Raw genomic sequence first — 12,837 nt, forward strand, 5'->3', positions numbered from 1 at the left:
GGGCATCCAGGTCAGAGAGGATCAGCCAGCAATGTCACCTGCTCCACTGCAGGCACAGGGAGGAGAGAGCCAGCAGTGCCACCGTGCTTCCCGCTGCCCTGAGAGTGTGGGGAAGTCCCCAGCCTGGCTGGGGTCACTGAGAGCAAGACCCACTCATGCCAGCACGGCTCTGCCCCTGTACCCAGAACAGCACTGCCACTCCCACCCAGCTCTGGGGCTTTGAGCCCACCCAGCTCCTTCGCTCCCTGCATGTCCCAGCTGCTGCCGGGCATGGGGACATCCCCAGCCACAGGCCCGCCCCGCTGGCCAGCGTGTCACTGTGTCCCTTGGACGCACCCGGCGCTGGAACAAGTTAAAGGCGAGCTGGAAGTGCCTCGAAAGCTTCACCACGTGCTCCGCACTCCCTGGGGCCAGCCCTGCCTCCTGGCACGGGCACAGCGCTGCTCTGCCTGCGCTTCCACCTGCCCTGCACGCTCAGCCCAACGTGCTGGGACTGCCCAGATGGATCCTGCGGCTTCCCCTGGATGCTCCCAGGGCTGGCACTGCCAGGCTGGCTCTGCTCTGCCATCCCCTTTGCCTCAGCTCTGCTGCCAGTCAGGGCACCCACACAGCCTGAGAGCTCCCTCTTCTTTCTGCCCCTCCATCTCTCTCTGCCTTGCTGGATTTCCCTCCCTCAGCTTTTATCTTGTTTCCTTTCCCTCTGCTGCCTGTTTTCCCTGTTTTCCTGCCCTCCATCCTGCTGCCCACGTGCCCAGCCGTGCCCAGCTGAGGTGGTTCACAGCCTGTGCCTCCTCTCCCTCAGCCAGGCTGTTTGCAGAGCTCTCCCTTCCCCCTGCTTATAGCACTTCCGACATCATGGGATTATTTTTCTTTTTCCCCTTGTCTTGTAGCTTTTGGCTCCCAAGGCCCTTGATTTCCTTTGGAGTTTGGGAGGAGAGACGTGGGGAGGAGGGGGGGTGGAGAGGCTGCCTCTCTTAGGGCCTTCGTCAGAGCGAAGTGGCCAGGAAGAGCCTCAGCCCTTCCACAGCGGCGAGCAGCGAGGTCCCGGGACAGGAACCGCGGGATCACAGTGAGTGGGGATAACCAGCCGGGGGCAGCTGGGACTCCCTGCCTTCCTGGCTCCGGCGCCTGGGCGGAGGAGAGACGCTTTTCTCCTCCTTTTCCTCTTTGTTGCCGTCGTGGAGAGGGAAGAGAGCAGCTTTTCTGGGTCAAGGCCACGGGGAGGGGGCCAGCGCTGGCCCTGGGGCTCAGCCCTCGTTGCGCTGCTGTGAGAAGGGCTGAGGGCAGCCCGGGCAGGGGGGTGGTCCCGGCGGAGGGGTGGTCCGGCACGGCCGGGGATGCTGCAGCCGCGGGCAGCCGTGCCCCGGGGAGCCGGCCGGGGCTGGAGCGGAGCCGCGGGCAGCCGGGATGCTGCCAAGGGCAGGGCCACGGCGCAGCCCCGCGTTCCCCGAGCTGCCGCCCCACCACGCACCCCCCGAGGCAACAACCCCACCCCAGGCACGCTCACAGCTCAGCAGCTGACAGCCCTAAATCCCCCTGCCCGTTCCCCCCATCGCTGGGCACGATAGGGCAGTGCCCACCCCAAAGAGCCCCCAGCCACAAACAAAGCCACTGGCACAGTCCCTGGCCCTACAGCCACGCCCCACACACATCCTGAGCTGTCCCGGGGGCTGCAGGGTGGTGTGATGGCACCCGGGCCACCGGGATGCTGTGGCAGGTGCAGACAGCACTGGGGCCTCGCTGAGGGGAGCAGCCCAAATTGTAAAGGGAAGAGAAGAGGGGAATGTCCCCTGCTGACCCCCTGGCACTCCCTGCCAAGCGCTCCCAACCCTCTTCACTGCAGTCCCCAGAGCTGTGATCCTTCTCTGCCCCCTTCCAGCCCCTCCAGGACAAGATGAAGCAGCTCTTCCTCCTCTTCCTCCTCGGGCTCATCACCAGGTCCTTGCAGATTGAAGACAACAAGATCCCTGGGCTGTGCTCAGGGCAGCCAGGCATCCCAGGGACCCCAGGCTTGCACGGGGGCCAGGGTTTGCCAGGCAGAGATGGACGAGATGGCCGGGATGGGGCCACAGGGATGCCAGGGGAGAAGGGCGAGATGGGCCCTCCTGGTAAGCAAGGAGAGATCCCAGCTGGGGAGGGGGATCTGCCATTCCCTGCCCATGGGGAACGCCCTCGTGCCAGGGGGGGAGTCCTGCATGCTGGCACAGATTGCCAAACTGAGAGTGAGTCCTGCAGAAGTGCCCCTCCCATGCCACCACCACCCCTCTGGCCCTGCCTGTGGTGCCCCTGTGTTCCTGTAAAGGGCAGCAGCTCCCTGTCACTGGCAAAGCTGCATTTGCCCCCATCCCTGATGCCACCCCTCTCTTCCAGCCCTGCTTTAGGAGAGATCACCAGGAATAGGGTTTCATCATCCCTGCCATGGCTCCTGAGCTGGGCTTTCTCCCAGCCTTTGAAGCTCTCTCCAACGATTTGTTGATGCTGAGCTAAATTACCTCGTGCACCCAGCCCTCCCCATTTGTGTTGCTTCCCCATGCAATGCCCTGGCCCTGGCACGGAATCCCTGGTGGGACTGGGATTGGGCAGGAGGGGTGGAGGAGCTGTGTCGGTGACTTAGAGGTAACCCTGTCCCCTCCTGCCTGCCCCAGGAGTGCCCGGTCCCCGCGGGGAGATGGGCAGCCCCGGTGTGGACGGGCTGCACGGTGAGAAGGGGGCTCAGGGTGAGTGTGCCGTGGCCCCTCGCTCGGCCTTCAGCGCCAAGCGCTCCGAGTCCCGCAGCCCTCCCCTGGCTGACCAGCCCATCCTCTTCGACGTGGTGCTCATCAACGAGCAGGGCCACTACGACCCCACCACGGGCAAGTTCACCTGCGAGGTGCCCGGCCTGTACTACTTCGCCGTGCACGCCACCGTGTACCGCACCAGCCTGCAGTTCGACATCATGAAGAACGGCCACTCCATCGCCTCCTTCTTCCAGTACTACGGCAACTGGCCCAAGCCCACCTCGCTCTCGGGGGGCACCCTGGTCCGCCTGGAGCCCGAGGACGAGGTGTGGGTGCAGGTGGGCGTGGGGGACTACATTGGCTTCTACGCCAGCGTCAAGACGGACAGCACCTTCACCGGCTTCCTCGTCTACTCCTACTGGCAGAACTCCGCCGTGTTCGCCTGAGCTCGCCCTCGGCTGCGGGTGGTGGGGCCGGGCATGTGCCCCTTCCCAGCCACCAGCGTGGTGGGAGCCGGGGCACCGGGACCCCCGCCCTGCTCAGGGCGGAGAAACGTCCCCCGTGCCGTGGGAGCAACCCTGGAGCAGCGCTGCTGAGCAGCTCGCTGTTCTTTCGCACCACGGTGCGCGCTCCCCGCTGCTCCCCGGGGCAGGGCAAGCCGGGCTGCGGGGCCAGGAGCCCGAACCGCGGGTCCTGCCCCATCCCTCCCCTCAATAAAGGGCTGCTCAGCCACGCGTGTGCCGCCTGCCTGTGCCCCCGTGGGACCCTCGGCGGTGCGGGAGCCCCGAGGGCGGAGGGGGCTGCGCAGCCCTGCCGGGGAGGACACCGGCCCGGGGCCACCGCGTCGGGCTGTGCCCGCAGGACCAGCGGGAGCCGCTAGATGGTGGCATTGGCGTCCTTGGGCCACGAGCGCAGCTCTGCGACAGCCCCCGGCACCTCCCCAAGGCTCGGGAGCGAGGAGCGCGGCGGGAGCGCCCTCAAGGTCCCCCCGAGGACCGACTCTCGCTGGATGGGAGGGTCCCGATGCTGTCAGGGCCACCCCGCGGGGAGCGGATTGCCCGGGGCGAGCAGAGCCACAAGTCCTGGGGGTGGCCCGTCCGTCCCCGCACGGGGCTTGCGGAGCCCCCCCGTGCCCGCCCCCCGCCCCAGTGTGAACGCCGTGACCCGCCGCTGGGAAAGGTCTCTATTTTTAGCGGGGGAATGAAGAGCTTCCTCATTCCTTGCCCAAAATAGGTCCCTGCGGAGACCAGCCGGGGAGGGGGCTCTTGGCCAGTGGCCGAACCCCCTTAAAGGGCCTGGGACGCTGCTCTGCCCGCCCGTAGGGTGCCAGCTGGGCCCGGCTCTTCTCCTGGCCGTGCCAGCGGGACCTCGCAGCGCTCCCCAGCCCAGGACCCCCGTACACAGCTGGGCAGCCACCCCTCCTCTGCCCCGGAACCCCCACTGCCCCCCATCCGTGCCAGATGGACCCCCAGGACTACGGCTGTGCCCCAACCCCGTGTCCCTGCTCACCTGGGAGCTGCAGCAGCCGTGGGCACACCTGGGCACTCCTGTACAGGGCCAGCGCCACCCCCAAAGGAAACCCCCACTCCGGGACCGGGGACCGTGGGCACATCAGCGCAACCTGCCTGGGCCACCCCCAGCTCGTGGGGGCCTGTGGAGGTGCTGGGAGCAGGGGTGACACCTCGGGCCCCTTTGGGGTGCAAGGGGCTGTGCTGGACAGGCCCCTCAGCCAGCCCCGGGGTTGGGTTGCAGCCTCTGTTTGGGTTGGAGATGGCTTTTTCTGTAAGCAGAGCTGCCCAGGGGGCAAACAACGCCGCAGAGCAGATCGATGGCTGTTCTGGGAGGAGGAAAGGGAATTTTCTGCACGAAGTGTGTGGGGGCTGGGAGCATTCCCTGGTCCCTGTCACGATGTGGGGGAGCACGGACAGCAGAGGCAGCCGCAGCACTTGGCACAGCATTTTCTGGGCTCTGCTTCCTATGGGATGCTCTTGGTCGTGTGGACGCTTTGTCTGGGATCAGGGGAGCTCTGTGAGAACGTGGGGGTGCCTGCTGCTGCCGAGGGAGGATGAGGAAGAGGGAAAGGAAAGGATAAGGAAAAGGGAAGGAGAGCCACAGGAGACTTTGACAGGTTTCCAGTGAGCTCCAGCTGCTTTTGATGAGCTCTGCCAGCTTCCCCCTGAGGAAGGAGAGCTTGGAGGCGCCGTTCCAGCTGAGGCCAGGTTAGGGAGGGGCCAGCATCCCTCAGCCAGGGCAAGTGAGAAGCCTATATAAGAGCCAGGCTGAGGCCACAGGTGCTGTGATACAGCTGACAGAGGCAGCAGTTGGGTTGTTTTGTTGTTTCTTTTGAGGTTTTTGTGGTTGGTTTGTGAGTTTTTAGAAACAAAAATAAATGTCAGCACCTCTTTCCAGAGCAGCACTCGTGTCCTTGGCATCTGAGGTCAGCAGGCACCAGAGAGGGCATTAAAGAGATCAGCTGGATCATCTCTGAGACCCTACAGCTGCACAGTGCTTATGGTGCCAGAGCGTGGAAATGCCCCCAGAGGTGAAGGGTGTCCTGGTGACTCCTGGCAGCAGCAGGATGGCTCCTGCTCTGCCCAAAGTTTGGTTATGGCCCAGGTTCAGAGGCCTCATCGCTGACGAGGTGCAGGAAACACTCCCAGACATCTTCAGGACTGCTGACCTGGTAAGGAGCCCTTTAACCTGGGAATGGGCAGGAGAGGGGAAAGTCCTTGCTCATGTGGGGGTGGAGTGAGCAAGAAAAGGACCACAAGCCTGGATTTTAGGAGAGCAGACGCTGGCTCCTTCAGCGATGTCCTTGGGAGAATCCCATGTGCTGGAGAGGTGTCCAAGAGGATGAAGGATCTGTTCCTCCAAACTCGAGTCCATCCCAAGGAGCAGGGATGGGAGGTGGCAGCTTCTCTGTGCTGACCAAAGCCTGGCACGGGCTGCTCCCAGGGGCAGCAGAGTTTCCCTCCACGGGGATATTGGGAGCCCCACTGTCCCCAGGACTGGGCAAGCTGCTCTAGGCTGGCTGACCTCGATGTCCCCGCCAGCCTCAGCCCCTCCGTGTCCCTGAGGCTGCGAGGCACCGGGATCGCTGCTGCATCCAGGCAGCTGATGAGTGCTGGGTCACTAATGAGAGAGCCAAGCTGGTGCCGGGAGCAGCCCAAAGGCCCCCCGTGGTTCCGCTGCTGATCCTCACCTGCTCCCTCCCTCCCGGCCGGGTATCATTCCCCCCTCCTGCTGTGCCACATCTGCGCTCCCGCCTGTCGCGCCCGCTCCCTGCTGTCAGGCAGACCGTGCCTCTTGTCCCCAGGCTGCGACGAGCCGCTCATTAGGGCGGGGGAGTTGCAGCTGGGCTGACAAAGGGATTTTCCCAGCGCCTGAGGGCTCCTGCTTTCAGCGGGCTGCCAGTGCCGACCACCGCAGTGCTCCTAAACTGGGGTCACCCGGCAGCATCGCGCTCCTCCCTCCTTGGGGAAGGGTCTTGGCGCTTTGCTGAGCTGAGAGCAGCCCGCTTGGCTCGTGTGGGAGGCTCCCAAGCACGTTCTGGAGCAGGGGATACCCCGAGGGCTGCAGATCCCGTGCCCTGGAGCGGTCTGCGAGCGATGCTGCTGCCCAGGCAGCGCAGCCCTGCACCAAGCACCCGCTGCCAGGGCAGGCAGGGCTCACGGACCTTGTCCATTAGCAGGGGGGTGGTTGCATTTTCCTCCTGCAATTGCTGGCTGCTTGAGCAGAGATGGAGCCAAGTGTGTGCAGGATGGCTCCCGGGGGAGGGCTGTGTCCTGCACATCCTGTCCTCGCTGGGAAAGCTCGGCCGCAGTGGCCTGAGGTGGCCAAACACCCTTCCCATCCCCTGCTGGGGGGGCTGGGCTGGGAGCATCCTGCCTGTGCACGGCATGGCAGACGTTTCCCTGCTGATCCCACCCTCCTGCCCCCTCTGCAGCCTCCCCAAGTGCCCAGCCAGCCTCAGGTCACACCCTGGGAGCAAGAGAAGTGCCTCAGTTTGCCCAGTTGTCACCCATGTGCAGCCAGGTCCCCACAGGGCTGCCAGCACTGCCCTCCTCCCCGTGCCTGAGCACATCTGGCCCCTTTCTGGCCTCCCAGCAGCTCCCATCTCCCCTCTCTTGGTCTCCATCCTGATTAAAATGAGCCACTTTGCTGGCATGGCCCTGCCAGGGCAGGGCAAGCCAGGACTCCTGGAGTCTCTGCCCATCAGGGTCCTGAGACATTTTTCCAAGCAATTTACAAGGATGCTGGGGAAGCAGAGAGTGCTTAAAAGCACAAAGCAACCTGCCAGGAGCTCAGATCCGAGCCAGGGAGCAGCTCCTTGTGCAGCAAATGCATCTGCTCATGGCAACCCTGAGCCTGCCACAGCCTTTCTGCAAGGCAGGACCCAGCCCGGTGCTGGGGACAGTCTGACACAGGACACTGAGGCATCAGATACGTGCAGGAACAGGAATGAACATGTCCCAGCATGTTCCTGCCAGCCTGGAACATGCTGGGAAACCCCAGCCCCTCCTCCCTGTCCCCTGGTGTGGCATATCCACAACCATCTCCTCTCACCATGGGTTGGCAGAGCAGGAGTTGGGGCTGCCAGCTCTGAAAAGCCCACCCAGAGTGGGTTTGGGTGTAAATTCATCTCCTGGGTGCTGGATTTTCCCTGTGCAGCAGCCTGGTTCCAGGGTATCCCACAGCACTGCTTTTCTGGGAGCAAACACCCCGGGACTTGCAGGTGGTGTTGACCCTTTGTGGGCTTCCCCTGGAGTCCAGGGGTGGATAGAGGAGACACAAACACACATTTTTCCCCCTAAAAACCTTCCCAAGAACAAGGCAGCACCCAGCTTTTGGTAAAGGAGATTTTAATCTGCTCAGTATCTAGTCCATAGTGCAAAGAGTTAAACTTAAGGCAAAGCCTTCTCTTATAAACAGCAAACAGGCCCTAAACAAACAAGCGTGACTGCTATAATAATAATAATAGTAATAAAAAAAGGGGTTGAGGGAACAAACTGCAGTTTTGGGGAGGTCTCCTTTCCCCCCCCACCCTGTAACTCATGGAGGGAACGTTGTACCCCCTGATCCACAAGCTGGTCCCGAGGGAATGCTGCTGCCTGTGGCCAGAAGCACGGCCACAATCCCACTCCTGAGTGCCTCCAGGTGCAGGTCCCTGACTCCTCTGCAAGTGCCTGGGACAAGCCAGAGCCTGGGGTCACGCTCACTGCTCTGGCGAGGGTTTGGCTGCTCCCAAGTGTTGGTGGCTGGAGAGAGCCAACAGTAACAAGGGAGGTGTGTGGGGAGGCACAGGGACAAGAGGCTGAGCCATGGGGAGCTTTGCATCTCTTTGAAGTGAAGTGGAAGCAGCTGACAGCCCTTCTACCACCCATTAGTGCTCAGGAGCCTGGCTGGGCCCAGGGAAACCTTCCAGCTCCCAGGAAATGTGGGAACAACCAGCCCTGGCAGTGCTTTTCCGAGCAAAGCCTCTCAACAGGAAGATAGTTCCTTGCCACAGCTCAGCTTTACAGCTCAGAGGCATCTTCCAGCACGGCCTGGCCTCTCTGCTGCCTCTGTTTTGGCTTAAATTGCTAATCAAGAAGGAAAATAGAAGGAAAACCATGCCAGCTGCCCTCAAGCTCTTGGCTTGCAGTCCAGAGTCAAGACTCTCTCCGGTCTGGCTCCAGCCAAAATTGGCTGTGGCGTGTGGCTGACCTCAGGCAAGCAGCTGGAAAAGGAAAAGCTTTTTAGTGCAAGACCCTCTTGCAGCCCAGCAATTTCTTGGAATGGTGCTGGTTCCCCAAGCTGGGATGAGCCACCTCAGGCCTCCCCCAGCCAGGATGGGATGCCCTCGTCAGACTTCAGGGGACACCTGTGAATGTAAGTAGCTACATTGGTGACAGATAAGAAGACAAAACAACAGTCCAGCCCTGCCCTAATCCAAGAGATCCGTGGTCCTGGTACTGCTCCACGCACACAACTGCAGATCCACAGCATGGATGTGCAGAAACTGTGCCTGGAGCTGGAATGTCTGCGAGCTCCCAGGAGCTTTGGGGTGCTCCCTCTCCTCCCAAAGAGTTCTTCCCTCTAGCCAGCCCAGCCTGGGAAGGAGCCAGCAAGCTCTGGAGTGACCCTCCCTGTTCCATGGCACTCTGAGCCATGTGTGGGGCTTGGATTCTCCAGCCTTGGCTCAAACCTGGGCTGCTGCTGCTGCCAGGGCTGGGAGCACTGGCTGGATGGCCACTTCTGGGGATCCCCAAGCAGCACTACCAGCCCTGCAGAAGGAGTGACTCCCCCCAGCCTCCCCGTGCAGGTAACCTGACGTGTGCTCACTAGGCTTGCATAGGTGATGCGTGGAAGCAGCAGCAACACTGAGCTCTGCAGGGAGCCCGAGTTCATCACAGCTCCACGCTGGCCTGGCAAGGGAGAGCCCTCAAAAAGCAAAGCCACTGGGGTGATGAAGTACCCCAGCAACGCTGTTGTCTAGCTGAGAGCCAGGTTCAGCAAAGACTAAAAAACTCGAGTGTGCTCCTTGCTCTCCCCAGGCCTTGCAAAAAGGGCACTCTTCCCTTTTCCCAGGGAGCTCTTCCCCTTTGATGGTGGGAGGAGGAAACAGAAGCCTGGATGCAGCCTGCCAGGCAGTTTCATAGTGAAACCTTGGGGGAAAAACCTCCCTTGCCTTGCACCAGCCCCTGTGACTCCCAGGAGGACACAGCCTTTAACCCTTCCATCAGCTTTGGCTAGGAGGGAGCAGAGCAGTTTTCTGTGCTCTGCTTTGGATCTCAGGCTGCTGCAGGCTCAACGCAACCAAGAGGCCTTGAAACAGCAAAAGTTGTCAAAAAAAACAACAGGTAACTCTTCCAGCCTGCTGCAGAGATCAGTATTGTGCTTGCTAGCAAGAGCTACAATTAGTTACGCAGCAAATGTGACCAGCAGACACCCCACAGTGTTCTGCCCTTCCAGCACCATCCACAGTTCTTTGGAAACTGCTCCTGGCAGCCCTGGGAAGTGCAGACAGGGGTGCTCTTGACCTCCTGGGAAAACAGCCCAAGCCCCCCGTGGGCTCACAGGTACACGTTGAGGGTCTGCAGGATCATCTGGCGGCACAGGGGGCAGTTGCGCTGGTAGATGTCCTGCTGCAGGAGCACTTCTGTGCACTCCTGGCACAGGCACAGGTGCCTGCAGGGCAGCAGCAGGACTGTCTTGGTCTGGTCCTGGCAGATGACACATTTCTTACGCTCCTCTTGTTCTTTCAGCAGCACCCAGGGGTCGTTGTCGGGGGTTCCCTCAGCATTCCCGGCTGTCGCGTTCAGCTGCTGCTTCCTCGGAGCTTTCCACCAGGACGTGCCTGGTTCCTCCCTGGATGTCTGGTGACGTTGTCCTGCCCCAGCACGGCTCAGAGCAGGCCGTGGCTGTGGTCCCTGCTCTGCACCCAGCTGCTCCTCCTGCTCGGCCGGCAGCTGGCCCGGGGTCACCCTGCTGGGGGCCGGGGCTCTGGGGGCAGCCACAGCCCGTCGCTGGTCACTCCCCTGGTTCACCATCCTGCCTCCTCCCCAGCTCCAGTTGGTCACCTGCAGGCTCCAGTCGGTCACCTGCAGGATCCAGTCCACCAGCCTGCGCCAGGGCTGGGAGGTCATGGCCACGCCCAGGGTCAGCACGGCCACCTGGTAGAGCCGCCACACGTCCCGCTGCAGGCGGCGGAAGGAGGGCAGCGTGTGGAAGTAGCCCAGCAGGTATCCCGTCAGCGTCCACAGCAGCCCGGGGTTGAACACGAAGGCGCTGACCACCACGATGAGCAGCAGCAAGCCCAGGCCGTAGACATTGACAAAGAAGACGCTGATGAAGAGGTTGGTGGCGGAGCAGAGCAGCTCGAAGGCCATCTGGCACGGCGACCACAGCAGGATGGACACGGCGATGGCGCCGCTGGACACGTGCGCCAAGAACGCGGCCAGCAGGTCCGTGACCCTAAGGACGGGCCCGGCCAGCGAGTCCCAGAGGGCGGCGAGCAGCGTGAAGAGGTTCTGGGTGCCGATGAGACACACGTTGACCAGGCTGTTGACCAGGTACATCAGCAGGCTGGTGCCGATGGCCAGCGCCTCGCACAGCTGCCGGCCCAGCGCCTGCCCGCAGCCCAGCACGGCGCCCAGCCCGCGCTGCGCCAGCTCGCGGCCCCGCAGCGCCAGGTGCGACACCAGGTGCCCGGCCGCCCGCATGCCCTCCATGGCCCCGCAGCACCCCCGCACCAGCACCAGCGCATCCCAGCACGCCACCGCCGCGGCGGCCGCGGCCGCGGGCAGGCTGGAGGCCGCGGCCAGCAGCCACAGCAGCGCGGACACCAGCGAGGACACCAGGAAGAAGTTGAGGTCGAGCACCAGCAGCAGCAGGTCGACGAGCAGGCGCAGCCCGCGGAGCAGCGCGAACAGCACGTCCATGGTCCCCGCGGGGCCCGTACGGCGGCTCAGCCGCGGGGCCCCTCCGCGCTGGGCGCAGCCATCTTGGCACCCGCCGCCGTGCGGCGCGGGGCCAATCAGCGGCGGGGGCTCCGCCTGAACTCGCTTCCCATTGGTCGGTTCGCAGGACGCGGAGGGGGCGTGGCTTCCAGCAGCGGCGCGAGCTTGGCCGCGCCCACCGCCGTTCATTTAAAGGGCCAGCAGCTCCCGTTAGTCCGGACCGTTCCGCTTCCCCACGCGCGACGTCGGTTTTCGCAGTTTTTTAATTGCGGAACGAAGAATGTCGAGGTAATTCCCTGTCTCTTTGTGGAAGTGGATCTGCCTGACCACTACGGTAAGACGAAAAGCTCAGGGTGCAGGGACACTTTCCACTATCCCACGTTGCTCCAAGCCCTGTCCAACCTGGCCTCTGACGCTTGCAGGGATGGGGCACCCACAGCTTCTCTGGGCAACCTGTGCCAGGGTCTCATCACCCTCACAGGGAAGAATTTCTTCCCAACGTCCCATCTAACCCTGCCCCTGTTAGTGGGAAGCCATTCCCCCTTGTCCCATCGCTCCCAGAGGAGGGCACAGGGATGCTCAGGGGGATGCGGCAGCTCTGCTCTGGAGACGGACTGGGAGAGCTGGGAGTGTCCAGCTTGGAAAAGAGAAGAAGGAGGAGACTTTGGAGCCCCTTCCAGTACCTAAAGGGGCTCCAGGAGAGCTGGAGAGGGACTTGGGACAAGGGATGGGGTGATGTGATTGGGTTCAGGAGCCAGGACACGGCAGGCACAGTGCACGGGATGGACAGGGTTTGATATCAGCCCCCTCATCCTGGTTCCAAACGGTGCAGGAGGCACCCACCACCCTCAGTGTCCGTGCATGAGATGAGTTTGTGCCAGCCTCAGCCCTGGCACAGGGAAGGTGTGCACTTGCCAGCAGGATCCCCAGGGCCTGTTTGGTTCAGGATCAGCCCAGGGTCACCCGGCCAAGCAGTTTCCTGCAGGAGGTTCGAAAATAAAGCCATGGCCGTGGCTCAGACCAAGGTTACAGCCCTGGAACAGGTCCTGCCCTCCCTGCTGGCTCCCAGCCAGGGCGTGGGGCTGTCAAAACCTCTGGCCTTTGCTCCGCCGTGCCCCAGGGGATGGTCCAGCCCTGCCGCCTTGATGGTGATGACAAGTTCAGGAAAATCCAGCCCTGAAGCCCGAGGCTTTTTAAGGAAGGAGAGGGCAAGTGCAGTGGGTGATGACCCATGGGAAAGCCGTGTGCAGCCCAGGAGGCTCCGGCCAGTGTGGGGCCAAGGAGGGAAGCACCACACCCCGGGCAGCGAGGCTCCCAAGGGAGCTGGGGTCATCTTCCTGCAGCTGCCTCCCTGTAACACCCTGAGCGGGGCAGGAGCCGGGGTGGCACATCCGTGTCTGTCTGTCCTTGCCTGGGCTCTGTCCTGCTGTCTGGCCCGCGCCAGCCCTGTCCCTGTGGCTCCGTGGCAGCCGGCGCCTGGATCCCCAGGGAGTGCACGCCAGTGACGGAGTCAGGATGCTTTCAGCATTTATGGTAATGTTTGGATTTCTCATTGCTTTACCAAACAGGAGAATGAAAAGGGAGCCGAGCCAAGGGCTGGGCGTGCTCCACGCGTTCCCTGCCTCCAGCTGTGCACCTGCCTCACCCTCCCTGCTCCCGGTGCCTGCCAAGCCCCTGCC

At 62.7% G+C, this 12,837-nt stretch overlaps 2 protein-coding genes across 2 annotated transcripts; one reads left to right on the forward strand and one right to left on the reverse strand.

Moving 5' to 3' along the window:
• Window positions 1-1,894: 1,894 nt before the first annotated feature.
• Window positions 1,895-3,163, forward strand: C1QTNF5 (C1q and TNF related 5; the record flags this gene model as incomplete). The annotated part of the gene is made up of 2 exons (XM_082297087.1): window positions 1,895-2,108; window positions 2,646-3,163. 2 exons carry the CDS (start codon window positions 1,895-1,897, stop codon window positions 3,161-3,163), a joined length of 732 nt encoding a protein of 243 aa, XP_082153213.1.
• A 4,577-nt stretch (window positions 3,164-7,740) lies between these two features.
• On the reverse strand, window positions 7,741-11,140 carry RNF26 (ring finger protein 26; the record flags this gene model as incomplete). The annotated part of the gene is made up of 1 exon (XM_082296873.1): window positions 7,741-11,140. One exon carries the CDS (start codon window positions 11,138-11,140, stop codon window positions 9,773-9,775), a length of 1,368 nt encoding a protein of 455 aa, XP_082152999.1. The 3' UTR covers window positions 7,741-9,772.
• Window positions 11,141-12,837: the final 1,697 nt, after the last annotated feature.

This window comes from Coloeus monedula, assembly GCF_965178545.1.
Source record: "Coloeus monedula genome assembly, chromosome: 25".
NCBI lineage: Eukaryota > Metazoa > Chordata > Aves > Passeriformes > Corvidae > Coloeus > Coloeus monedula.